This window comes from Sorex fumeus, unplaced genomic scaffold (assembly GCF_029834395.1).
Source record: "Sorex fumeus unplaced genomic scaffold, SorFum_2.1 ptg000213l, whole genome shotgun sequence".
Taxonomy (NCBI): domain Eukaryota; kingdom Metazoa; phylum Chordata; class Mammalia; order Eulipotyphla; family Soricidae; genus Sorex; species Sorex fumeus.
In genome coordinates, this window is record NW_026606270.1 from 1,159,960 (window position 1) to 1,187,060 (window position 27,101).

At 58.8% G+C, this 27,101-nt stretch overlaps 1 protein-coding gene across 1 annotated transcript in view; it reads left to right on the forward strand.

The window, feature by feature from the left end:
- Positions 1-27,101, forward strand: part of PREX1 (phosphatidylinositol-3,4,5-trisphosphate dependent Rac exchange factor 1) — a 130,836-nt gene that overhangs the window by 36,980 nt on the left and 66,755 nt on the right. The window contains exons 2-4 of the mRNA XM_056108462.1: positions 17,213-17,284; positions 19,316-19,438; positions 25,019-25,123. Of these exons, the coding sequence (XP_055964437.1) occupies positions 17,213-17,284; positions 19,316-19,438; positions 25,019-25,123 (300 nt within the window). The remainder of the gene's footprint in view (positions 1-17,212; positions 17,285-19,315; positions 19,439-25,018; positions 25,124-27,101) is intronic.

Here is a 27,101-nt window from a genome sequence, read left to right on the forward strand (position 1 = left end):
GTGGGGAACCGCACTCTCGGCCCAGCAGGGGACAGTGGGCCCGAGGCCAGGGTGTGGTAGGACCCTGGAGGTGGGCACAGGCCTGTCCTTCCTGGGGGGCTGGTGCGGCAGGGCGTGAGGGTTGGACTGTGGGGTGGGGGGTTCCGCGGCCCCCACCCCGGAGGCGCACGTGAGGTTCCCGTTTGCAGCTCAGGACGCCGAGGTTCAGGCACTTGGGGTCGCCCGTCTCAGGCTTTGGGGTGGGGTCTGAGCGGGCGGCCCTGTCCTGGAGTCCCCACCCTCCTCTCCTTCCCTCTGGGTTCCTGGGCCCAATCTTTTTTTTTTTTTAATTTTTAAATTTTATATAGGGCTGGAGTGATAGCACAGCGGGTAGGGCGTTCGCCTTGCAAGCGGCCAGTCGGGCCGACCCGTGTTTGATTCCTCCACCCCTCTCGGAGAGCCCGGCAAGCTACCGAGAGTATCTCGCCCGCACGGCAAAGCCTGGCAAGCTCCCCGTGACGTATTCGATATGCCAAACACAGTAACAACAAATCTCACAAGGGAGATGTTACTGGGCCCGCTCGAGCAATCCATGAACAATGGGAGGATGGTGCGACAGTGCTATTTTATAAAGTAGTTCTTATAAAATGCCCTATCTTCCAGTAGCTAGACAGTTACACCCACCAACTGCTATGTAACCCCATTGACGGCCAAGATCCAGAGACTATAAAACCAAGCTCCCGGAAGTGCACGGCCACAAATGCGACCTCTTACTATCTAGTTCTTGCTCTCAGAGAACTCGCTCTCAGGCTACCGAGAGTCTCCTGCCCGCATATATGCCTGACTGGGAACACCTGTAAAGGTGATTAGAGGCTGCCCCCAAAGGCTCCGTTCCTCTCGGAGACACTTGCAAGCTACCGAGAGTATCCTGCCCGCATGGCAGAGCCTGGCAAGCTCCCCGTGGCATACTCAATATGCCAAAGACAGTAACAATGATGGTCCTCAGTCCCCTGACCCTGAAAGAGCCCCCAATATTCCATCAGGCTACACTAGCACGCGACAGGGACGAATGAAGATGTTACTGGTGCCCGCTCGAGCAAATCTATGAACAACGGGGTGATAGTGATTGTGATTACATTTGATTACATTTAATATTCAAACCCCAATCCCACCACCATGATACCTTCCCGCCACCATATTTCGGATACTTCCATTCCGAACCCCAATCCCTGTCCCAAAGCAGAACCGAAATAATATATTTTGTATTGTTTGTCATGAAAAATTGCTGAAAATGCTACAAAAAAAACATCCATAGAGGAACGAGTGTAAAGACTTCTATTTTGGCAGGAGCCATTAAGCCCTTCTAGAAGAGATCACTGGCATGTTGTTAAAGGTTGAGCCTGGTGAACTTTCACATATATGCCTGGGCCTGATCTTGTCCCCCGGAAGGAGCTGGTCCGTGGCGGGTGCGCCGGAAGCAGGGACCCAGGCGGCTACAGTCACAGTCAGGACACCCCGTCCCTTGTCCCCCCATCCCCCGGCGCTGGGGGTCCTTGTGAATTCTCCATCTGACCTTTGCCACCCCCTGTCATGGGAAGGCCGCATCCCCAGGGCACCGGCCTTGAGCTGTGGATGCCCCTTGTGCAGAAGGGGAAACTGAGGCTCAGGCTGGCAGTGTCTTCTCCCTGAGTTTTTGAGCTTGCGCGTGCAGTTCCCCAGGGCCCGCACCAGGACTCCTGAAGCCGGGCTGTGTTTCTCTTGGGGCGACGCTGAGCCGGAGGAGGGGAGGTCTCCCTGCTTGGTTCCTGGGAGCGAGTGAGTGCGGGGCCAGCGCAGGGTGGGCTGGACAGCAGGGGAAGGAGCAGACGGCAGCCTGGAAATCCAGAGGCAGTTCCGGCCTGGGGGAGGTCTGGGGGCCACATGCACCTCCTGGGTCCCGTGTGTGGGCACTGGCCGGGGGCGGGGGGAGTTTCTCCAAAGCAGGAGTTTCTCTGCTGACCTATGCCGCCCCCCACCCCACCCCGCGGTCACGTGCCCATCCATCCATCCATCTCCCCCATGGGCCATTTCCCCTTCTCAAGACCTGTAACTTAATCACACCTGCAAAGGCCCTGTGACCAAGTAGGCAGTTGAAGGAGTGTGTGTACGTGTGTGTGTGTGTGCATGTATGGCTTTGGGGCAAGTCCCAGCCAGCCGTAGTGTCCAGCCCCCAGTTGCAGGTGTGTGTGTGTGTGTGTACGGCTTTGGGGCAACGCCCAGCCGACCGTAGTGTCCAGCCCCCAGTCGCAGGTATGTGTGTGTATGTGTGTGTGTGGGGGGATAGATTTGGGGCAACGCCCAGCCAGCCATAGTGTCGGGGTGTCGGGCCCCCTCTGAACCCAGGCACCTGCAGGCCCCTATCCTGGAGGACTAGGCTCGGCTGCGCCTGGGGGACCGGAAGTGACATTGCTAGGCCAGGTGAGAGTGGACGCAGTGGGAGGTCACCGTCTGGACCTTGATCCCAGCTCTGGCCCTTCAGCTTGTGCACTGGGGCCAGCGCTGTGTCCACCGGGCCCTCCGGCTCCGTTTCTGCGGTCGCTGTGTGCTGCGAGGCGTGGGAACGCGACGGGCTCTCCCGATGGAGACCCCAAACGGTGTCTGGGCAGGGGCCGGCCTCGCTGGCACGCTGACCGCCCGCCCAGGCGCTGGGAACGCCAGGCCCCAGGGAAACGCCCGCCTGCCCGCCACTGTTTTCACATTCCCTCACTTTTGTGCATTGTTTGCTGACACTCCAGCCCAGGGGGGGAGGGGGGCCGCTGCCCCTCCCCCCCCAGCGATTGTTTGGCGGTGAGATGGAAAAAAACTAAAGGTTGGGCAGGGGAGGAAAAACAATCCCATGGAGTCATTGTCTGCGGCTGTGAGTGTTGCCCCAGCACAGAGACATTCCACCCATTGTCCTGCCTGAGGGGCACGGGACCCCCAGACCCGCCTGCCTGCATCCCGGGCCCTCGGGACTGGGTTTTTGTCTGGGACATTCCTGCAGGAAATACCACCCGAGGCAGGGCCGTTCCCAGCCATTCCCAGCCGTCCCCAGACGCCTCCCCCTACCCTGGGCTGTCCCCGCCATGGGGGCCAGAGCTTCAGCCCCTCAGCCTGGCTGTGCCCACACGGAGGCCGGAGACCTCCTGGACACGGCTGACCACTCAGTGGCAGGGCCGCCGCCCTGTGTACAGTGACCCAGCTTGTTCAGTTCTCTTCATTCTTTATCTTTTGGGGCCGCTGGGATGGACCCCAGGCTCTGACACCTTGAGGCCTGTGGGCAGTGGCCAGCCCGTCCCCAGCTGCATCAGCTTCTCACACACAGAACTTGAGTGCCCTGTACTTCCCCCCCATCCCATCCTCCGAAACATTTCAGGGCCTGGCAGGGTTTCAGGGCAGGCTTGGCACAGGGTCCGCCGGGTTCCAGAACCAGCACTGCCAGCTGGTGACCCTCCCCTTCCAAAAAAGGGAGAATAGAAGAAAAAAAGAACAATTCATTGTTTTTCTATATATTCACACAGTTGTGCAATGCTCCCCCCCTCCCCGCCCCCCACGGAGGCTGAGGACGGTTGCATCAGCCCGGTGAGGAGTTCCCACATCTCTCGATAAACAGCCCCAGAGTCACGGCCCGGGGACGCGGCCAGCCGGCGGCCAGCCGGGATCTGTCCCCAGTGTCAGCTCGAAGCATCTTGCCTCGCTGGTCCTGCGTGCGTGGCCGAGCGGGGAGGGGGGTGTGTGTGAGGTCCCCCGTGTTGAGCAATGTGTAAGACACTGCTGGTTTCACAACCGAGGGCGGGGTCGGCAGAGTGGGCCGGGCTGGGGGTGTTGCTAAACCCCACAACAGCACAGCAGGAGCCCAAGGTGGGGGAGGGGAATGGGGACAAGGTGGGGCTGACCACAGAGGCTCTCAGGCCCCCACATGTGTGCAGTGTGGGGGGATTCTGGGCTGCAGAGAAGACTCGGGGTCCCCGGGTGGGGGTGGGGGAGAATTCTGGGCTCCATTAGTGATGTCTGCCCCGGGCCAGGGTTTGGGGAAAAGGGGCCGGCCGGGTCTTGGTTCTTCAGGATGGTGAGACTGGACCTGGTTGTCTCACGCTCAGATGCCCACAGTGCTGGGGAGGAGGCCGGGGTGGGTGCAGGGGGCAGCTGCCAGTCCCAGAGGCTTGGGCATAGCTGCTGCTTTTGTTGTTTTTTTTGGGGGGGTGGTGGTGTTTGGTCACACCCTGCGATGCTCAGAGATTACTCCTGGCTCTGCACTCAGTACTCCTGGCGGTGCTCGGGGGACCCTATGGGATGTTGGGAATCGAACCCGGGTCGGCCAAGTGCGAGGCAAACGCCCAACCCGATGTGTTATCGCTCTAGCCCCTGTGTGCAGTTTCTTAAAGGAGCCTCAAACTGGGGCTTGAACAAGAACCCCCATCCCCGGACCCTGAACACAAACCCCAGCCCCATCCCCGGACCCGGGTCCACTCCCCTCCCTCCTCCTGCTGGCCAGAGGAAGTGTGTCTGGGGGCACCTATACCAGGGGCTTAGAACACCAAGGTGGATGGGAGTCCTGGGTGGGGCCCAGGCTGGGGCATGGGCTTCCTTTCTGGTCCCCCCGCCCCCCACCCTTGCACCAGCCCCGTTGGTTCTCACTGGTTATCGCAACTTTGTTTTTGTTTGAGCTTCCTCCTTTGCAGGTTTGGGGTCTGGGGCTTACTCAGCACTAAGCACCTTTGTGGGTTTTTTTTTTCTGAGTCCAGAAGTTAGGTGGTGTGTGTGGGGCTGGGGGAGTCTTTTCCAGAGGGCCCAGGCCTGGGGTTTAACAGTGACCAGGTCCACTGGCACAGGTGCTGTCCTTGGATGGGCCCTGGGGACAAGGCAAGGGTGGCGGGTGGATCTTTGGCCCCTGCAATGGCCACAAATGCCGTGACCAAGACAGAGAGTTCAGCGAGGAGAGACTTAAAGGGATTGATGTGCCCCAGGACCTTTGCACAGACACTTTTCCCTGGGCTGGTGGGTCCTTCCACAGACTCCAAGAGCAGAGCTAATTTTTTTTTTTTATTAGTGAAACACCATGAGGTACAGTAGTAGATTTACAAATTTTTGTGCTTGGGTTTCGATTATACAATGATCAAATACCCATCCCTCCACCAGTGCCCATTTCCCACCACCACGGATCCCAGTATCCCTCCCACCCCCCATCCCCCCATCCCACCCTGCCTCTGTGGCAGGGCAATCCCTTTTGTTCTCTCTCTCCTTTTGGGTGTTGTGTTCAGCAAAAGAGGCATTGAGTGGCAAACATGTTCAGTCCATAGTCTACTTTCGACATGCATCTCCCCTCCTGGGAGGATCCGCCAAACACCCTTTATTTGGTGCTCCCTTCTCTATCTGAGCTGCCCTTTCCTCTAGAATGCCCGACTGGCCACTAAGCTATGGAGTAATCCTCCTGGTGCTGATCTCAGCTATTCTTGGGTATTAATCTCATACTTTGTTACTTTATATCCCCCAGATGAATGCAATCTTTCTATGTCTATCCCTCTCTTTCTGACTCATTTCGCTTAGCATGATACTTTCCATATTGTACCACTTGTATGTAAATTTCATGACTTCATCTTTTCTAAGAGCTACATAGTACTCCATTGTGTAGATGTACCAAAGTTTCTTTAACCAGTCATCTGTTCTTGGGCATTCAGGTTTCTTCCAGTTTCTGGCTATTGTAAAGAGTGCTGCAATGAACAAACAAGTGCAGATGTCACTTCGACTATACATTTTTGCCTCTCTGGGATATATTCCCAGGAGTGGTATTGCTGGGTCAAATGGGAGCTCAATTTCTAATTTTTTGAGTCTCTGAGGTGTGAGATGGTATCTCATTGTGGTTTTGATCTGCATCTCCCTGATGATTAATGATGTAGAGCATTTTCTCATGTGCTTTTTTGCCATTCGGATTTCTTCTTTGAGAAAGTTTCTGTTCATTTCATTGCCCCATTTTTGGATGGGGTTGGATGTTTTCTTCTTGTGGAGTTTAACCAGTATTTTGTATATCCTGGATATCAACCCCTTGTCAGATGTGTATTCGGCGAATATCCTTTCCCATTCTGTAGACTGTCTTTGTATTTTGGTCACTGTTTCTTTGGAGGTGCAGAAGCTTCTTAGTTTAAGATAGTCCCATTTATCTATCTCTGTTTTCACTTGCTCAGTCAGTGGCGTGACATCTTTGAAGATACCATTAGCTTCAATGTCATGGAGGGTTTTGCCAACTTTGTCTTCAATGTACCTTATGGTTTCTGGTTTGATGTTGAGGCCTTTAATCCATTTTGATCTTACTTTTGTACATGGTGTTAGGCAGAGTTCTGAGCCCATTTTTTTGCATGTAGCCATCCAGTGATGCCAGCACAATTTGTTAAAGAGGCTTTCCTTACTCCACTTCACATTACTTGCACCTTTATCAAAGATTAGATGATCATATGATTGAGGGGAGATGTCAGTGTATTCAACCCTGTTCCATTGGTCTGCAGTTCGAGCAGAGCTACTTTCTTACCTCAGTCCCCGCGGGATCAGATGCAGCTACTGGGAGAGACTCCCGCAAGCACGGCTGTGGGCTGGGCCCCAGCTTGCCCCTCCCCCTGCAGACCCCCTTCCCTGCCTCCTCTCTGTCCCTCCCCTCCTCTCCGCTTCCTTCCCTCCTTTCTCTCCGTCTTCCTTCCCTCCCGTTGCAGGTGACTCATGAGAAGTGGGGTGAGCAGCTATCTGCTCTCTCTGTGCCCACCCTGGTCCCCACCAAGGGCCTGGGAGGTGAGGACCGCCCTGCTGGCCTGCTGCAGGGACCCCCAGCACAGACCCGGCACTGTCCCCGGCCTCTGTTCCGCTAGGTCTCCGGGACCCAGGAAAGGGACCCCCCACCAGGGCTCAGGCCAGAGCCAGGAACTGGTGTTTGCAGAAGGACCGTCAGCCCGGAGCCCCTCCCAGAGGGAGGAAAGGCAGGAGGGCTCCTGAAGTGGGATAAACTCTGAGGGGAGTGCGGGGAGCCCAGGGCGTGCATGCGGGGTTGGAAGCTCTCGCCTTGGACAGACAGACAGGCAGATGGATGGACAGATGGACAGGTGCGCCCGCCTCCTGTGAAGTTGCGTCACGCCGTCCTCTCGAGAAGGCCGCCAGGAGGTCAGGGGCAACTGGAGGGTCTTAGCTCGGCCTCTGGGTTGGGGCTGCGGCCCCGAGACACTCCCTGGACCCGAAGGTCGGTTTCGGCCAGGGCATCTTCCCACAGCCCTGCGACCACCTCCCCCCCTGCGCCGTCCCCTCCCCGCTCCCTGCCTCCCTGCGTGCCCAGCCCAGGAGGCTTCGCACCCAGGCGGGCCCCCAGGCTGCAGCCCAGGTGCCCGACTCCTTCCTTCACCCCCGACGCCTCCGAGAGCTTGTGCAGGCCCAGGCAGCAGGGGTCCCACCAGGGCTAAATGACCCCCCAAAAGCCCTGGAGGGGCCCATCCTGCGGCTCTCCGTAGCTCAGCCCAGGGGCCAGAGTGATGGCTCTGTGGGTCGAACACCTGTCCTGCACGCAGTCGAGCTGGGTTCGATCCCTGGTTCCCCACATGGTCCCCCTGAGCACCCCCAGGAGTGACCCCTGAGCACTTCCAGGTGTGGGCCCCACACCTCAGCCAAAGCAAAAATCTCGTTGGGCCTAGTACCAAGTAGCACAGGCCCCGCACACAGGCTGGCTCAGTGGTCCCGCCACACCCCTTCCCCTGCAGGTGCCCGGCTTCCTGCTGTGCCACCTCTCCAGGAAGCCTTTGTAGTGCAGTTGGCAGTGGACCAGGGCATCCTCTGGCCTGACCGTGACCTCTTCCGGGAAATAGAAGCACAGGAGCAGGAAGGGCAGTCGCCGTGTTGGGGGTGGGGTGGGGTGGGGCTGCACCCTTGGCTGTTTGCTTGCACACGCCCATGTATGCTGACATGCGTACACGCACTTGTACACACACCCATGCACCCAACGCTGGTACGCACACACTCACACACGCATGCACATACACACCCATGCACGCATTCATACTCCCACACACATGCTTGCATGCACACCCATACAAGCACGCACACACAAGCGCGCGCACACACACACACACACGCTTGCTCCCTGACTGGGCTGCCTGGGCTGCATGGCATGACCGCGCAGAGCCCACGTGGGTGTACTGTGCTGGGCCAAGTGTCTACCGTGGCACTGCCCCCGTGTCCTGGGCTGGTTTCTGGAATGTTCTTGGGTGGAGGAAACCAATGGTTGCCCTAAGGCAGTGATGTGAGGCCCACGTCCCAGGCTCCAGCGTCCCGTGAACGGGGCTGGGGGACCAGGGTTATCATAGTGCCCGCGTTCCACAGGCCCACGTGTGTGCCCCGTCCCCCCTCCGCAGGGAGGGCGTGGCTGGGTCTGCAGCCGCCCCCCCAGGGGGCTTTGCCTGCAGAGCCCTGGTTCAGGAGGCCTCAGGGGTGCGGCCGGTCCCTGCGCCTCGCAGCTCCCAATCTGCTCAGCTCCCTGGGGCCAGGCCACGGCGGTCAGCTGTCAGAGGAGCTGAGAAGCTGGAGAAAGGGTTGGGGCCCGGGGAGGAGCTCAGGGTGCTGCCACATCTTGGGTCTCACGGGGGGCGGGGAGCAGAGGGGGACCTGCAGATCGTGGGCCACCCACCCCCTGCTTCCATCTGACTGGCCGGACCCCGCCCCCTCGCGGCTCCTCTGCCCTGCCTTTGAGTGTCTGAACTGTCGGGACGGATTAGGGTACAGGGCAGGGGTCTGGCCCCAGGGTACCCAGCCCGAGCCGGCTTCCTGGACAGGGTCCCCCCTTGGCCCCGGAGCACGGAGCTGTGGCCCCTCCCCAGCTCTGGGGGGCCCAGACCCCGGCTCTTTGCCTGCTGGGTTGTCCTTTGCCTCTGACCCCTGCCCGAGCCCACCAGCCAGGGTGCCCGTTCCTGGCCCCCATGCCCCGGGGACCCCGCAGCGGCCTCTCCACACTAGCTCTTGGGGCTCCCAAGGGGGCCTTGAGGTGGGCCACTCTGAGTCCCGCCCTCGTGGCTCCTGTTGGCGCCGTGCCTGCTCTCACTCCGTCACCCGGGAGACAGCAGATGGGCTTTGGCGTCACAAAGTGACTCGGGGCTGACAACTAGCACGTTCATTGTAGAAATTTGGAAAAGAGCAGAGATGAAAATTGAATTCCGCTCAGAATTCGTTTCCATGGCAAATTTTACAACCCAGATGAGCAGTGTCTTAAGAGAGACGGGGCTTCTAATCCCCTGAGTGGCAGGCGGCCCGCGGTGAGCAGGTGAGCAGCCCTGGCGTCGTGGGCCTGAGCTCCTCTTCCGGACGTTCCGCCTCGCCGCGCAAGGTGGCTGCAGAGCTTCCAGCCATCACGTCTGCTGTCTCATCCGTTGGAGGGAGGAATTGCAACTAGACTCTCAGCCTGTGCCTTTTCTCATTCCCCAGGCTACTTCCAGGATAGACATGTCAGCTCCAGCTTAGCCCAAAGACCCCAGTAGCCAGGGAAGCTGCAAAGTACAGCCTGGTTCCGGGCAGTCTCTGTCCTACAATCTGAAAATCAGCTATTTTTTTCAATTTTTTAAAAAAATTTTTTGGTCACACCCGGCGATGCTCAGGGGTTACGCCTGGTGCACTCAGCAATTATCCCTGACGGTGCTCAGGGGACCCTATGGGATGCTGGGAATCAAACCTGGGTTGGCTGCGTGCAAGGCAAACGCCCTCCCCGCTGTGCTATAGCTCCAGCCCCTGAAAATCAGTTTTTAAAGCAAAATGAGAGAAGGTCAGGGAGCAACTAGTAATCTGGACGGGTAGAAGGGCTCACCAAGCAGTGCTCAGGGCTGACTCCTGGCCCTGCACTCATGGCTCCCTCCTGGCTGGGCTCAGGGGACCCTATGGCATGCCAGGCATCGAACCCGGGTCAGCTGTGTGTCACACCCTCCCCGCTCACGTCACTCTGGCTCCACACTCATTATTCGTTTCCCTAAACTTATAGTGGGACCATGACTGTGACCCCAGACGAGAGTCACTTGATGTCCCTCCCGCAACCTGTCTCGCCCAGCCAACCTGTGAGCAGAGTCTTTCCTGGGTCAGGGCCTGCGTTTTCTGCATCTCAGCGTGCTTGTTCTCATGGAGACAATCTGGTTCCCTGACCTCGTGAGGGAACTTTGAGTCCGATGCTGAGGCTGAATTCTGATGCCACGAGTGAGATTTATTCTTCCTGAAGTGAGAAATCCCAGAACTTGAATAGTTTGGGGTGAAGATTTGGGGCTTCTTGGACATTTGGTGCCCCTGAAACTCGGGTGCCTTTGGGGCAGGGTGGGGCCACCCTGGGGGATGCTGTTGGTTCTCTTTTTTTTTAAGTCAACTTTATTTTTAATTAATTAATTAATTTGCTTTTTGGGCCACACCCGGTGATGCACAGGGGTTACTCCTGACTCTGCACTCAGCAATTACCCCTGGCGGTGCTCAGGGGACCCTATGGGATGCTGGGAATCGAACCTGGGTTGGCTGCGTGTGACGCAGATGCCCTCCCCACTGTGCTATCGCTCCAGCCCCCATGTTTTTATTATTTTTTAAAATAAGTTTTATTGGATCACCGTGAGATACAGTTACAGACTTGCACGATGACGTTTCAGTCACACAGTGCTCGAGCACCCATCCCCCACCAGCGCACCTTCTCCACCACCGTGGTTTCCCGTGTCCCCCCCGCCCCCCCCATCCCACCCCCTGCCTCTGTGGCAGGTACCATCCTTCTTTCTCTGCTTTTGGGCATTATGGTTTGCAATACAGATGCTGAGAGGCCATCGTGATTGGTCCTTGGTCTTCTTTCAGCACGCATCTCCCATCCCGGGCGATCCCTCCAACCATCACTGGCTCAGTGGTCCCTTCTCCATCCCAGCTGCCTTCTCCCCCAGCGCGTGGCCAAACCACGGCTTCCAAACGGTGGCATGCCCCTCCTGGCTCATGTCTGTCCTCAGGTGTTTGCTGTCAGCTCTTCGACGTCGTTGATCGAGAACAGTGAAGCAATAATCGTGTATCATTAGCACTGGGCTTCGCGCTGACTCTGCTTCCTGCCCCGTGGGGTCCCGGCTGCGGTGCCCCCTCGGCCCTGACTTCTCGCCTGTTCCCGGCTGGTTCAGGTTTCACCATATGTCTGGTGAGGTCACACTGGCCACCGGGGGATGCCCGGGGCCCTCCCGAGCTATCCGGTTGCAGGTCTGCGGGTCACCTCCTGCACCGCCCCCTCTCCAGGGAGCCACTTCTTCTCCCCGCTGGGCCTTCGGGTTCCAGGGCCAGATGGTGGCTCCCCGGGGCACCCCACGGGCAGCTGCGCCCGGGCTCGTGCTTCTGGGGTACCGCCTGGGCTTACCCGCTGATGCTGATGGCGTTGGGGGTGGCTGGGGATCATCGCCTCACAGACCGCCTGGCTCTCTCGGCTCTGCTGAGTGCTGACTGTGAGGGTCTACACAGACCCGCCACCTTCCCCCACCCTGGGGGGGGCTCCGGACCCGCCTTCCAGGGGGCTGAGGTGGGAGAGGAGAGCCGGGGAGCACCTGGTGCATGAGAGGAGAGCAGTGATGGTGTATAATTGAGGCACTTGAGGGTGTTCCCGGCCCTCCTCCCTCCTCCTCCCTTCCCTCCTCCCCCCTCCCCTCCTTCCTCCTCCCTCCTCCCCTCCCTCTTCCCTCTCTCTTCCCCTCCCTTCCCTTCTTCCCTCCTTCCTCCTCTCTCCTCCCCTTGGTTCTCTCCCTCCTCCTCCCTCCTCCCTCTCCCCTTCCCTCCCTCCTCCCATCCTCCCCTCTCTCCTCCCTTCCCTTCTCTTCTTCCCTCCCTCCTCCTATCTCCTCCCCTTCGTTCTCTCCCTCCTCCTCTCATTCCTCCTCCCCCTCCTCTTTCCTTACCGCCTCTCCCCCACTCCCTCCTCCCTTCCTTCCTTTCCCTTTTCCTCCTCTCCTTCCTCTTCCTCTCTCTCCCAGTTACTCCAGAGCTTGCCCGGGCCCAGGTCCCCAGCTGCCCACTTTGCTGTCTTCCCCGAGCGCTCGCTGTGTGTACCAGGCAGGGGCTGGGCTCTTAGCAGGCTGTGGGGGGCCTTGGGGGCTGTTCACCCTCCCCGGTGCCTGCCAGCAGTGCCGTGTCTGAGCATGCGGATGGGGCTCAGACGGCCGTTGCCGCCCCATGGGGTCGGGGGCGTCTGTGAGTGGGGGTCGGGCATGAGCAGGAGCCCAGGGGCTGAGTGGGATTCGTTCACTAGGGCATGGCAGGTCAGACTCCCCTGGCTGGAAGGCAGCCTGCGCCGGGCTCCGTCCCATGTCCCCAGCACCCACCGTCCTGGGAGGCTACGACTACCACTCATCTTCCCAGCTGAACCCAATAGAAATGTCACGAATGTCACCGCTCCCCCCCCCCCCCCGCCCCCCTAGTGTCGGAGCCCTGCAGAGGGGCCTGGCTGGGGCCAGCCCAGGAGCTGGTTCTCATCTGCTTTTTTTTCTTTTTTAATTATTTATTTATCGAATCACCGTGAGAACAATTACAAAGCTTTCAGGTTTATGTCTCGGTTGTACAGTGATCCAACATCCATCCCTTCACCGGTGCACAATTTCCACCACCAAGAACCCCAGTATATCCTCCACCTCTCCCCTCCCCCTGCCGATGAGGCAGATGATTTCCACTAAACTCTCCCTCTACTTTGATTACATTCATTATTTCGACAAAAGATGCACCATTATTATTTGGAATTTTCCCCCAACAATCAGACCTGCTGAAAAGGCATCGTTAGATGATTCATTTTCTGTTGCAGATTATGAAGAGCATATGATTTTGGATTTCTGATATTTTGCTAATTAAATCTAGAGGGATTTCTGCCAAAACCTGCTGGGGTCCCAGATTGGTTTGTGTGCCTCTGGGATGATTGCTATTCCAGAGCCGGAGAGCTGCTCGTGGGGGGCAACTCGTGGTCTTGGCGGGGCGGGAAGGACGGGCCAGTTCCACCCCCATCCCATGAGGCGGTGGGTGCCCTGTCACACGCCGGCTCATACCTGGCTGTCCAGTAGTCTCTGAGGCTGCGGCCACCATGCTGCCAGAGGGGAAAAAGGCAGAAGGGACAAACACCCTTTCCCACAGGGTTGGGGGAGGGCATGGCGCCGTAGCTTAATGCAGAGTCCAGACACATTTCTGCCAACAGCCGCTGGGTTCCCAGATTGGTTTGTGTGCCTCTGGGATGATAGCTATTCTGGAGCCGGAGAGCTGCTTATGGGGGTCACCTGATTTTTAGTTTCTTTTGGGGGGGAGGGGACCACACCCAGAGGTGCTCTGGGGTTACCCCTGGCTCTGCACTCATGAATCACTCCTGGCGGTGCTCCGGGGACCCTATGTGATGCTGGGGGTCGAACCTGGGCCGGCCGTGTGCAAGGCCAGCACGCCCTGGACCACCCACTGCACTATTGCTCTGCCCACCACCTCCAGTTTGTTTTCTTTTGGGGAGTGGAAGAGGGTTGGGGCACACCTGGCAGTGCTCAGGGGCCGCCCCCAGTGTGGGGAGCACCCTCACCAAGACTGTCACTTCCCGGCCATGCTGGGTCTCCTGTCATGGGCCAGGAGGAGGTTGCCGGGAGGGCCAGTTAAGCCGGCCCTGTCCCCCGCCTCCTTCGCTGGCCGCTGGGCACAGAGGCCCTGGGCCGGGCAGATGGCAGGGGCAGGTGCGCACATCCAGGGTGCATGGTTGCAGGGTCTGGCAGGGTCTGGCAGGGGATGGCAGGACGTCTCGCGGGGAGCTGGCTGCGGGCCACTCTTGGAACCAATCGGGCTGGACCAGAGTCTCTGCCCTGCAGGGGGCCCTTCAGGTGTCCCTGGCACCAGCTGGCCATGGGACACCAGCTCCCGTCTCCGGTCAGGGTCCCCGGAAGCGATGCCACACATCCTCCAAGGGCAAGTCTTTGAGTCAGGACCGTTGTGGGGGATGCGGCCGGGAAGGGCAGAGCCGGGAAAGAGGGTCCCAGAGCTCAATCCCTCGGGGCTGTCAGAATGGCCCTGAACACTGAGTGCCTCAGTTTCCATAATTGCCAGGGCCTGTGGACTGAGAGATTTCCTGCTGGCTCCTGGACATGGCCCCGGCCTGAGCCCCTGGGGGAAGGACCAAGAGTGGACACAGGGGCCGCTGGGCATGTGCGTCGGGCTGGGCAGCCATTGGACCCCTGCTGTGGCAGGGCAGGGGCCCAGGTGCGGGAGGGTAAGGATCCTTCTATCCTTTCCGGCATCCTTGATGTCGTCCATCCACTTCCTCCTCCTCTTCCCCCTCCTCCACTTCCTCCTCCGCCTCCCCTCCCCCTCCTCCTCCTCCTCCTCCTCCTCCTGAGCTACCATAGTGGCCGCCATGTAGACACCGAAGGCGACCCGCCCGCCCCATGGCCCTGATCGCCAAGGCTCAGACGGGGTCCCCTGGCCTGCTTCGTGGCCGGGCAGCGGAGGGCTGGGCCCAGAACCCCGCCCGCGGGGCCTCCCAGGCCTGTCTGCAGCTCCTCGTGGGTGGCCCAGCCGCCCATTGTCCCCGCACAATAGTGGTGGCTCTTGGGAAGAAAGTGGGACGGATAGGCCCATCTAGGCCACCAAGCTGGCTCCGGCTTCCCGCAGGCGGCCCGGCTGCCTTTGTGGCCTCCCGCCTGGGGGTCCCTGACCCCGAGGCTGTGTCTCTGCCTCCACCACCGCCTCAGGGCCCTGCAGCTTCTCTCAGGCCCCAGGCCCAGCCCCGCTGAGCCTGGGGAGTCCAGGGCTGCTCCTGACCGCTTGGGGCCTCACACATTGCTCCACCCCCACCTCCATGGATCTCTGAGCTCAGTCTTGGCACTAGGAGAGGCAGCATCTGCACACGGTGCTTCTTCCCACCACGTCCAGGTCGCCTTCTGGAGAAAGGACAGTATCACGCAAGACTGCAGGCCAGCCCCTTGGAGGAGGGCGGTGGCATGTAGGGTCAGGCTTAGTGAATGAGAAGGGACTGCCCTGTGCAGAGCTGGGAGGGAGGGAAGCCTGCTGGGAGGAACAGCATGTGCAAAGGTCCTGAGGCAGGACTGGGCTGGTGGAGGGAACAGAGAGGGTGTGGAAGGGAGGGACAGGCTGCTGGCGTGTGAATTCAGGGAGGATAACTGGGGTAAGGTACCAGGTGCCTTCGGATGCCTTCCTGGGAACAGAGGAGGAAGAAGGAATACCTCTTTTGCTCCAGGCGAACTACCTTCAAAATAATTTTTAAATGGATTACCAGGTGGTGGGTGCCAAGATTTGAAGAATACTTTCAACAACGAAGCAAGATCACTTCCAAGTTTCTAGTATTGGCTATTTCCTTAACAATGGCTTAAGTCGCAGTTCATAAATACTTTATAAGTCTGATCGATTTTTAAGATTAATGCTTAAGAAATAGATAGTGAAGATTCCATCGATGTGATTGACAAAAAAAACAAGGACTTGGAATATTTTTAAAATATCTATTAATTTTCTTTTAATTGGGAGGTGGTTTGGACCACATGGGAGGTGCGCAGGGCCTACTTGTAGCTTTGTACCAGGAGTGACCCCTGGCAGTGCCAACGGGACTGTATGTGATACCAGGAATAGAACCTGGGTCAGTGGCTGCAATACCAGGGACCCTCCTGCACTCTCTCGAGCCCAGGGTTTGAAACTAAACACACAAGAACAACTGTAGTAGGAAACCAGGTAGGTTTCCACGCTGGCCGAGCAGGATTTGTGCACTTTTTTGATAGGTTTGTGCCCTCACACTTACGTAGACAGAGGACCCTGGGCAAGGACACGGAGACGGGGGGGTGGGGGGCTCGGGCCAGGGTCACCGAGGAGACAGTGTGACTGCAGACAGGGTGAGGTTCAGGAACTTGGCAGTAGTGGGCTCAGCAGGCATGGCCCAGTCTCTGGGCAGTGTTGTGTGTGTGTGTGTGTGTGTGTGTGTGTGGTGGGGCAGGGGGAGCTAGGATTGGGAGTTTGTATGTCTGTTATCTGTTATCCATCAGTGCCTCTCTGTCTTCCTACTTACCCACCCATCCATCAGTTTACCCATCCACCCATCCAACCATCCATACCCCCATTCCCCCACCCATCCATCTACCCACCCACCCACCCACCCACCCACCCATCATTTCATCCATCCATCCACCCATCTCCCCCACCCACCCATCCACCCACCCATTCATCCATCCCCCCACCCATCCATCCACCCATCCCCCCACCCACCCACCTATCATTTCATCCATCCATCCACCCATCCCCCCACCCATCCATCTACCCATCCCCCCATCCATCCATCCACCCACCCATCCACCCACCCCTCCATTTATCCATCCACCCACCTATCATTCCATCCATCTACCCACTCACCTGTCGTTCCATCCATCCATCCATCCATCCATCCATCCATCCATCCATCCATCCATCCACCCATCCACCCTTCTATCCATTCACCCACCCACCCACCCAACCACCCGTCTATACCTATCTCTCCATCTATCTTTGTGCCTCCTTGTTATTTCTTTTTCCGTTCCTTTGTGGGCAGCGCTGGGGATTGAGCCCAGGGCCCTACACGTGCAGACACTCACTCGCCCCCTGAGCCATCTTCCTGGCCACCTTCCTTGGTTTCTTTCCAGTGATGTTTCCACACTGCTGGGGTAGAATTCAGGTCTCGTGCAGGGCGCAGCGTACGTGCTGACCCTGAGCCACATCCCCGGGGCTCGTGCTTGTTGGGCCTGGAAGCTTCTCCGGAAGGAGTTTGGAAACAAGGAACTGTTTCTGGCAGGAGCATTGGTGGTGGCGGTTCCCACGGTGGGGAGCGGTCCAGCAGCTCAGGCTGGAGCAGGGGAAAAACCCTCGTATCTCTGACTTCTCACGCACGATTTCACCTTCATCCTCTTTATCCGTGCTGGGGTTGGGGCTGTGACCCGGGCGTGTGCTTTGACTCCCCGGCCCCAGGTTCGAGACTCTGGAGCTGAGCCAACATGTTCTTGTTTTGAAGTTACAGTTTCAGAGGCAGGAAGGTGGGGGCCAGAGATGCCCCCTGCGTCGAGGGCAGGCTCTGGGGCGCTGGGTGGGGTTCGGGGCCCGGGTTGGGGTGTGTACTGGGTCCTCCTTAGTCTCACGCTGACCCTGGCCCCTGGGGTCCTCCTGGCCATGTGGGTGCTGACTGTGCCCCCTGGGCAGGGACCACTCACCTCTCCCCGTTCCTTTCCAGGCGTTCCTGCACCGTATCCGCCAGAATGGGGCCGACTCGGTGGAGAAGGGGCTCACGGAGGAGAATGTCAAGGTGAGTGCCGCCATTGGGGGCATGAGGGGCACCGAGGGTTGGAGCGGGGGGTCAGCCAGGGACAGGGCAGGGGCAGCGAGGAAGCCCCATGCCCTAACAGTACAGATTTCTAGGGGGTGCTGCAGCCTCTGCTCTCAGCCTGCTCTTGCCCTTGGGCCTCACCCCTGCATGCGGGCGGGTCTCTGCCTGCACTCTGGGGTCTGTCCCAGGGTCACCTCACCTTGGCTGTCCCCACGTACACTCCCCAGGGCCGCCTCTGCCCTCCCAGGATGGCCTTCCGGTCTCTTTGTTGTCTTCCAAGCTTCCCTCAGCCTGGAACAACAGGATTTAGCTGTTTGTCTGCCTTTGTCTGCTCTCTCCCTTTCCCATGCCACCTTGGAGGGGGGGTGGCAGGCCCTGGGCTGTCCCCCGCTGTGACCCCGGAATTCTCCCAGTGCCCAGTGGCGCCGCCTGACTCGGCTGAGTCCACACCCGCTGAACCCCGGGAGGGAGTCATGAGCGTCCCCCCTCACTGGTGGCCGCGTGGGGGTGAGGGCGATGGCCAGGGGAGGGGTCCTCACCGCCTTCTTGTCAGTCACTGGGTATTTTTTTTTCTTTTTGGGTCACACTGGCGATGCACAGGGGTTACTCCTGGCTCTGCACTCAGGAGTTACTCCTGGCAGTGCTCAGGGTACTCTATGGGATGCTGGGAATCGAACCTGGATCGGCCGCATGCAAGGCAAACGCCCTACCCACTGTGCTATCTCTCCAGCCCCAGTCATTGTTTTTTACTTTTTTTTTTTTCTTTTTGGGTCACACCGGCGATGCACAGGGGTTACTCCTGACTCTGCACTCAGGAATTACTCCTTGCAGTGCTCGGGGAACCATATGGGATGCCGGGAATCGAACCTGGGTCAGCCGTTTTCAAGGCAAATGCCCCCTCTGCTGTGCTGTCGCTCCAGCCCCTGTGTTTTACATTTTAAACAGCCGAGAGCAAGGAGGGCTGAAGCCCAGAGCAGCAGAGGGCTTGCTCCTCCCTCGAGAAGCCCCTGTGGTACCTGACACCCCCTGGTCTCTGTCACTGAGATGCCAGGTGTCAGGACACAGTGGTCCCTTCCGGAATCACCCTGGGTTAGCAGGTGTGCCCTGGCCACCTCCCCAGTTGAGCCCCGTGGATTGAAGTTCCTTCCTGGGCACCCTCTGTGTCCACGGGGATGCCACGGTGGCTTCTCGGTGACGGTGAAGCATTTCACCTGCTCCCAGTCTCCGCGGTTCCTGCTGCTGCTCAGACACGGGTGCCGTCCACCCCCATCTCCTGCCCTGCTGGGAGACTGCGGGCGCCGGGACAGGACTGACTCCTCAGGCCAGAGACACCCTTTTATATTTGATATTTTTTATATTTTTTTCTGACTCGAAAGCTGTTGTTTAACAGCTGGTTGGATGACACCCATTCTAGCAGGGCCACATCTCTGGGCGACACACGTTCTTGGGGGCTACCCAGGGGCCGAGCTCGTTCCCTACAGGGCGCCCCAACCACACGTGTCCCGGATGCTGCAGGATGGCCCTGGTGCGTGCGTGCGTGTGTGTGTGTGTGTGTGTGTGTGTGTGTGCGCGTGCGCGCGCGTGTGTGTGTTGCAGGGGCGGCCAGTGGCCATGCAAAGGTGGGGAGGAAGGGGTGGGTCTGAGGGGCTCCTCCTGACACTGACTGGGTGGGGCCATGTCTGAACCCCGTTTCCATGTCATGGGGGGGATGTGGAGCCACAGCAAGTTAATAGGGGTGAAGGCAGGAAACAGGTGAGTGACGAGTGTCACCCTTACGGTCACTCCCGATTGTCCTCATGCCTGTCCCACTCTTAGGGGTCTGCACTGTGTCTGTTTGGGGGCCACACGTGGCGATGCTCAGGGCTTCCTCCTGGCTCTGTGCTCCGGGGACCATGAGCGGTTCTGGGGCTTGAAGCCAGCTCGGCCGTGGGCACTAACCCCTGGGCCATCTCTGCGGCCCCCACCGCCCGCACTCACGCTCTCCTCCTGTGCCCCACCTCTCTCTCACAGACGCTGTTCTCGAACATCGAAGACATCCTGGAGGTGCACAAGAACTTCCTGGCCGCCCTGGAGCACTGTCTGCAGCCCGAGCCTCAGTCCCAGCACGAGCTGGGGAACGTCTTCCTGAAGTTTGTGAGTACCGTGGCCTGGTGCCCGGGCATGCGCACTTCTCCCTCTGGCCCTCGGACCCTCAGACCCTCAGACCCAATGCTGCCCAGGTGGAGGGGGCCGAATGTGGGGCAGTGAGGAGTGGCTGGGCGGGTGACCTCGGGGCACTCTCTCGGCTCTTCAGCTATGCAGCCTGTTTCTTTCGGACCCTTCCTCGGACACTTGCCGAGGGCCTGGTCTGGGGGTGCCTGTCCAGGTTGGGGTGGGTCAGGGCTCAGCCCCTTGCGTGTCCCTGGACGCTGACCCCAGTAGCATTTCCCTGGCGCTGTGGGGTGCAGTCGAGGAAGGAGGGAGGAGGCGCTGGGCCCAGGGAAACCGGGGACCTGTACGCCAGCCCAGGGTGATGAGGCTTGGTGCTCCAGAGCCTCTCTGAGCCTCAGTTTCCTCCCGGGGGATGAGAGACCCAGGATGGATCAAGCAGGCAGTGAAGTGTCTCTGACCACAGTCTCCTCCAGGGAGTGTCACCTGGGGGTGTCTGGCTCTGTCCGGGCTCAGCTTTGTTTTCTTCTTTCTGGGTCACACCCAGCGATGCTCAGAGATCTCCCCTGGCTCTGCACTCAGGACTCACCCCTGGCAGTTCTCAGGGGACTGAACCTGGGTTGGCCACGTGCAAGGCTTGCACCCTCCCCGCTGTGCTATTGCTCCGGTCTGGGGTCAGTTTTGATTTGTTGTAGGTATGGGCATGAGTGTGTTCATATGTATGTGTGGTGTGTGCATTTGTATTTGTGTATGTACGTGTTCAGGTGCGTGTGGGTATCGTGGGTGTGCATGTGCGCATGCATTTTACATGTATGTGCTCGGGTATTGTGTGTGCAGTGCCCACATATGTATTGGTGTGTGCACCCATATATGCGTGTTCAGGTGTTTATGTGAATGTGTGCACACGTGCCTATGCATGTCCATGCGTGTGCATTGTTCATGGACCCCGGTGCTCTCAGCCCAGGAAGCTCCAACAGCAGCGCCCGTTTCCCAGGCGTCCTGGCCATTACTGTCCTTCCACTCATTCTTGGTCACCCACGTTCCTGGAAAGGGCCCACATTGGGAAGGTCAGGGTTGAGGGTGGGAGCCAGTAGTCCCCCACATTGGGAAGGTCAGGGTGGAGAGTGGGAGGCAGTGGTTCCCCACATTGGGAAGGTCAGAGGTGAGGGTGGGAGCCAGTGGTCCCCCACATTGGGAAGGTCAGGGTCGAGAGTAGGAGCCGGTGGTTCCCCACATTGGGGCAGCTGTGAGGGTCCCAGACCCAGGGGCTTCCGAGCAACAGCCTGGCTCGGTCTCCAAACTGCTCCTCCCAGCTCTGACCCTGAGCCCAGGAGTCACTCACTGTCCCAGCTTTCACTCCGGGGAGCCACTGGGCACCTCTTAGTGGCTGGGGGAACCGTTAAGAGCCCCACCTGGGAGGTGCGGTCCCTCTGTCATCTGTCCACAGTCTGTGACCCTGCCTCCTGACCCCTGGGGGTACTGAGACTCAGGCCTGCCTCACCTGCCCCACCATGTCCCTCTTCTAGAATATTCCCACTCTGACCTTTGCTTCTGCCTGAGCTGTTTCTGTCAGACTCTGGGACTTGCCCTTTCCAGGCTGGGCAGCTCCAAAGGGAGTGGCCGCCTGTTCCCTCCGCCTAACCCTGGGGTCCATGTGCACAGCGGCCTGTGGAGGTTTCTGCTGCTCTTCCTGGTTCTGTTTGGGGGCCACACCTGCGGGTGCTCAGGGGTCACTCCCTGTGGTGCTCATGGGGCCTTTTGGGGTGCTGGGGACGGTGCCCACTTGGCTGTGTGCGGGACGAGTGCCCTCCCCGCGGTATCATCTCCTCCTGAGCTGCTCCTCCCTGTCCAGTCTCCCGCCCCTCTCTTGCCCCCAGACTCAGCTCTCCTGGGCAGGGCCACCCGGACCCCGGGTCACCCCTGGCTGTGAGGGCCAGACTGGCCACTGACGCAGAATCCTGCCCTGGGCCATCATGTGTGAGTTTTCCGGGCACCTGGCCGTGCGCTGTCTGTCCCTTCCCAATGCTGGTCCCCTCAGGCAGCGGCCACCACCCAGGCCCCCGTCCAGAGGGAGCCGCGTGGCACTGGCTGTGCGAGGTGGGCAGAAGCGCCACGGTGCGGCCCTGACATGTGAGCTCGGGAAGCCCTGGTCAGCTGTGTGTCCGCAGCTCACCCCCCTCTGATGACCAGACCCGCGTCCTGTCAGGCCGGGCTGCCTGTTCCTCCGCAGACCCACTGGAACCCTGGGGGAGGAAGCGGCTCGCTCAGCGTGTGATTCAGGGGTTTAAATTGAAAATCATCTTTTTAATTTAAGATCGCCACCCCCTGCTGCCATGCGCATGGGAAATTGCACGGAAGACTTTTAGAGTAGCTCTGGTGTGTGTGTGTGTGTGTGTGTGTGTGTGTGTGTACAGGAGACTCATGCACAGGGAGACTTGGGGTGTGTGTGTGTGTGTGTGTGTGTCTCTGTGTGAGCCGGGGGCCCGTGTACAGGGAACCTGGTGTGTGTGTCCATGTGTGTGCGCGTGTGTGTGTATGTGTGTGTGTGTGTACAGGAGATCCATGCACAGGGACCAGGGGTGTGTGTGTGTGAGAGAGAGAGAGAGAGAGAGACAGACAAACAGACAGTCAGAGAGACAGGCAGAGAGAGAGAGAGAGCTGGAAACCCATGTACAGGGGACCGTGTGTGTGTGTGTGTGTGTGTGTGTGTGTGTGTGTTCAGGAGACTCATGCACAGGGAGACCTGGGGTATGTTCTCTGTGTGAGCTGGGACCTGTGTACAAGGGGCTTGATGTGTGTATCCCTGTGTATGCATGTGTGTGTGTGTGTATACAGGAGATCCATGCACAGGGACCTGGTGTGTGTGTGTGTGTGTGTGTGTGTGTGTGTGTGTGTATGTGTGTGAGAGAGAGACAGAGAGAGACAGGCAGAGAGAGAGAGCTGGAAACCCATGTACAGGAGACCTGGTGTGTGTGTGTGTGTGTGTGTGTGTGTGTGTGTGTGTGTGTGTGTTCAGGAGACTCATGCACAGGGAGACCTGGGGTATGTTCTCTGTGTGAGCTGGGGACCCATGTACAAGGGACTTGGTGTGTGTGTCTCTGTGTGTGCATGTGCGTGTGTGGGTGTGTGTGTGTCTTTCGCCCCATGGTGTCACAGGACATGGCTGCTATGCAGTGTCTGTGGAGGCCTGTCCACTCTTCCCGGGCCGTCCACAGCCGGCCAGGGGTGTGCGGGTGCCACAGCTCTTCCTCTGTCCATCCTGGCTCTCCTCAGCACACCTGCTGCTCCTTTCTGGGGTCACAGGGCACCGGCTGTGGCGGTGGCCTCCATCTCTGGCCATCTCTTGCCTTGTGCCCAGCTGGCAGCTGCCCCCACCTCCGTGGAAGCCTGAGCCCAGGCCACAAGCCCGGAGTGGGCTCCTCGGAGGAAATCCAGCCTCGGACCCCCGCTGTCAACTGTAGAGTTCTGTTGTTCGCGAGGCCCAGGGCCCATGTCCAGCTGGGGTGGACTGTCTGCATGAGCCGCTGCTCAGGCCCCGGAGTTGGGGACGGAATCTTGGCACCTGCTAAATTTAACTGCGCGGCGCTTCCGCCTGGGTCCCCTGCCCTTCGCAGGGGCTGAAGGAGAGGATGACATTGCGAGTGCCGAGTGCGTCAGCACAGGGCCCTGGGGAGGGGGATGACAGACCTGCAGCCTCCGCGTCACTCAGCCCCCGTGCCACTCAGCCCCCCTTCCCGCCAGTCCTGGGGGCAGCAGTGAGTCAGTCGCCGCTGTCACCGCTGTCTGCCTCTGCTCCCTGCCGGCTCCCGGACTCTCCTTTCTGGGCTTCCGATGGCTCAGCCCAGACACACTTGCCTTTGCTTTTAGATGGATGAGGACAGTCGTCAGGTGACCCAGCCTGGGTCCATCTCTTCATTGTCTTCCCTCCTGAAGATGTGTGTTAGGGTTGTCTTCACTGCAAGAGACAGTGGCACGAACTCACATACACATACACACGTGCACATGTGCGCACACACACACACACACACACACACACACTGACTATATTGCCGCATACCAATGAAAATGTTCTGTGGGTAAGTTGGCTTCAGGAATGGCTGGATCCAGGCCCCCATACGCAATTAAAAAATTCTTTTTGGCTCTTGGGCCACACTTGGCAGCGCTCAAGGGCTTATTCCAGACCCTCTGCTCAGGAATCACTCCTGGCAGTGCTTAGGGGGATATCAGGAGTCGAACCCTGGTCAGCATAATGAGGGCAGATATTCTATCTGCTGAACTATCTCCCCAGCCCAGTTTTGGAAATTTATTCTCCCTTTCTCAGATTTGCTTTCCCTTGCATTGACTTTGTTTTTGGAAGGGTGTGTGTGTGTGTAAGTGTGTGTGTGTGAGTGTGTGAGTGTGTGTGTATGTTTGTGATTGTATGTGTCTGTTTGTATATGTATGTGAGTGTGTATCTGTGTGTGTGTCTGTGTGAGTGTGAATGTGTTTGTGTGAGTGTGAATGTGTGTATCTGAGTGTGTGTATATGTTTATGAGTGTCTGTGTGTGAATATGTGAGTGTGTATCTGTGTGAGCGTATATGTCTGAATGTGTTTGTGTGTGAGTGTGTGTGTCTGTGTGTCTGTGTGTGTGTGTGAGTGTGTGCATGTGTACATGTGTGTGTGCATCCCTGGCTCATGGAGGCGCTGTCTGCGCAGGGTCAGAGGGTTCCGGCAGCTGCGTCTCCAGGAATCCCAGCAGCCGGGGCCTCTGTCAGCCTCTGTGGGGCTCACAGGGGCTCTCCGACGGGGCTCCGTGCTCACCTGTGACCAGGGGTGCAGAGGCCCGGGGTCTCCCGGAATGGAGGTTCTTGCTCCGGGGGACGATGTGTGCCAGGACAGAACAGAAAGAGTGCTCTTGCTGGCTGGCCCGCGGCACTGACGTGTGGGGGGTCTGCGCGGCCATGGGGTTATGGGCCCTCTGCCCTCAGAACATTGGACGAGGGCCGGGGAGGGGTGGCGGTCAGCCACGTATGTCCCTTGTGGCCTTGAGTGGCGATGGGCATCCACAGGGGACCAGGCCTGGGCACTGGCGTCCAGGAGTGATTCCGAGACATTGACTGGGACCTGCAGGAGCTGATGGCCGCGGGTCAGGGGATGGGGGTCGGGCGTTCAGAGAAAGGTGGGGCCTCTCTGGCTCTCAGGCTCGTCTGTGGTCCAGGGTTCCATGTGGGCGCCCCACAGGGCTGCATCTCAGTGGGCCCTGTGTTTGGAACCCAGAGACACCTGAGGACTTGTTGCAGCTCCATGTGTCAGTCCCCTCCCCCTCACAGCTGCTCTCGGCAGGGGGAAACTGAGGCATAGAGGGTTCTGGACTCGTCCCCAGGGCCTCTGGGAAACACCGTATCAGACGCCCAAGCCCGGGGTGCAGCCGCCTCCTGGGGGGCTCCTCAGTGCCGGGTGCGGGACAGGGCAGAGTTGGGGCAGGTGGGCACCTGAGCAGCTGCGGCTCAGAGCTCTCCCCGTGGGTAGGCGGGTGGGCACCGCGGGTCCGGCCCGACACTCACCGTCTCCGTCTCTGTCTGCAGAAGGACAAGTTCTGCGTCTATGAGGAGTACTGCAGCAACCACGAGAAGGCGCTGAGGCTGCTGGTGGAGCTGAACAAGGTCCCTGCCGTGCGAGCATTCCTCCTGGTGAGTGCTCCCCTGCCCCACGCCGGCCTCCCAGGACACAACAGAGCCGCACGGCTGGCCCCGCCATGGGGTCACTCATCAGACGCAGGGTCGCCAGATGTTCTTGTGCTGGCCCAGGGAGGGACCGTTGGCCTTTGAGGGTCTCCAGACCCTCTCCCCAGGACCCGGCCTGGCCGCCGTGAGTAACGGGTGAAGGACCAAGGCCACGGGCTCCAGCCTCACACGGGCAGGGGCTGCCGGGCGCTGGGACAAGCTGACCTGCTCTTGTCCCGAAGCAGAGGTTCCCAGACTCACTTCCCCTGCCCCTCTGCAAAAGAAAAACTATGCAGTGTCCCCTTCTCCCCAAATATACCTTCTTTAAACAAAAGACCACCCCCCCTCATTGTATTGGAGGCAACTGAAAGCCTCCAACCCCGGCTTTCCGGAGGTCCCCGTCACTGGTCTAAAGTAATGATGCAATGAAGCGTGGAGCAGTGGTTGTAATAATCACTATCACTGTCACTGTCACTGTAGCACTGTCCTCCCGTTGTTCATCGATTTGCTCGAGCGGGCACCAGTGACATCTCACAATAAATTGTGAGACTTGTTGTTACTGTGTTTGGCATATCGAATACATCACGGGTAGCTCTGCCGAGCAGGCGAGATACTCTTGGTAGCTTGCCGGGCTCTCCGAGAGGGGTGGAGGAATTGAACTCGGGTCAGCCATGCTGGCTGCGTGCAAGGCAAGCGCCCATCTGCTGTGCTATCGCTCCAGCCCTAATAATCGCTATCAGGACTACTTAATTCTAGTGGAAAGAACATGCAGTCAGAACTGGAGCAAGCCAAAGGAACAGTGCATGGTTCACGTCTCCGAGAAGTTGCAGAGCCGAATGGGCTTCCAGCACAGCTGGATCAGGGTGTTCCAATGAGTGGTATCCTCGGAAATGGGTCCTCGCCCCAGGCTGACTCTCACGGGCTGGTCCCAGGGCCCCCTGCAGCTCCTTGCTCACAGTCACACACACGCGCGCGTGCGCACACACACACACACACAACCGTCGCATGCAGCTCTCCAGGATCGAGAGTGCGCTCACATGCACACACACACACACACACACACACACACACACACAGCCTCCTCACGTGCAGCAGTCCGGAAAAGAGAGCATGCATGTCCTGTGTTGGATGCTTAGGGACTCAGTTTGACTCAGCCCTGATCCCACAGCTGCAGCTATAGACAGGGCATGGGGGTGCTCTGATGGGGGCGGGGGGCAGTCAGCCACACCCAGACCACAGTGAGGGTCCCCCATGGATGGTTGGTCTGTGTCTGGGTCGGGCAGTGGGTCAGGCTGCTGTGGGCAGATGGTGGCCACCCGGCAGCGTCTCCTCCAGGGCTGTAGTATCATGTTGTCTAACTGGGTCCCTCTGGGGACCCCGTTGGGTACCAACTGCCCTGGGCTGGGTATTAAGGTGGATGTGGGGGACCTGGGAGGTTTAAACAGGACTCGTGTTTATATGCAGGATGTGGTCAGTGGGCGGCTGGCGGCCTGGCCTCCTCCGGTGGGCCCAGACCCCCTGCCCCAGTGTCCACGTTCCAGGTGGGGTGAGGAGGAAAACCTGCCCTTTGCCCTTAAAGGGGCCAGCAGAAGAAAACCCTGCCCTTCACTCTGGCCCACGTCCTGTTGGCCAGATCTGAGTCGTGGGACCAGGCCTTGCTGCAAGAGAGGCTGGGAATGTCCCCGTCAGCCCCCGGGATCCTTCCTCACAGCCCTCAGTAGTCGCCCACGGGAGCGTTATTTAAAAAAAGTTTTTATTTTTATAGAGTTTTTCACAACTTATCACCTTCAATATTCCAACACTAATCCCACCACCACTACATTTTCCCGCCACCAACCAAGCCTGCCCCAAAGGCAGCTCTCAAATCATTTATTTTGGATTGTTTGCTGTGGATAATCCGCTAAAAACCATCCAAAAAAGGTTCCTCAGAGGAACGTGTGTGAAG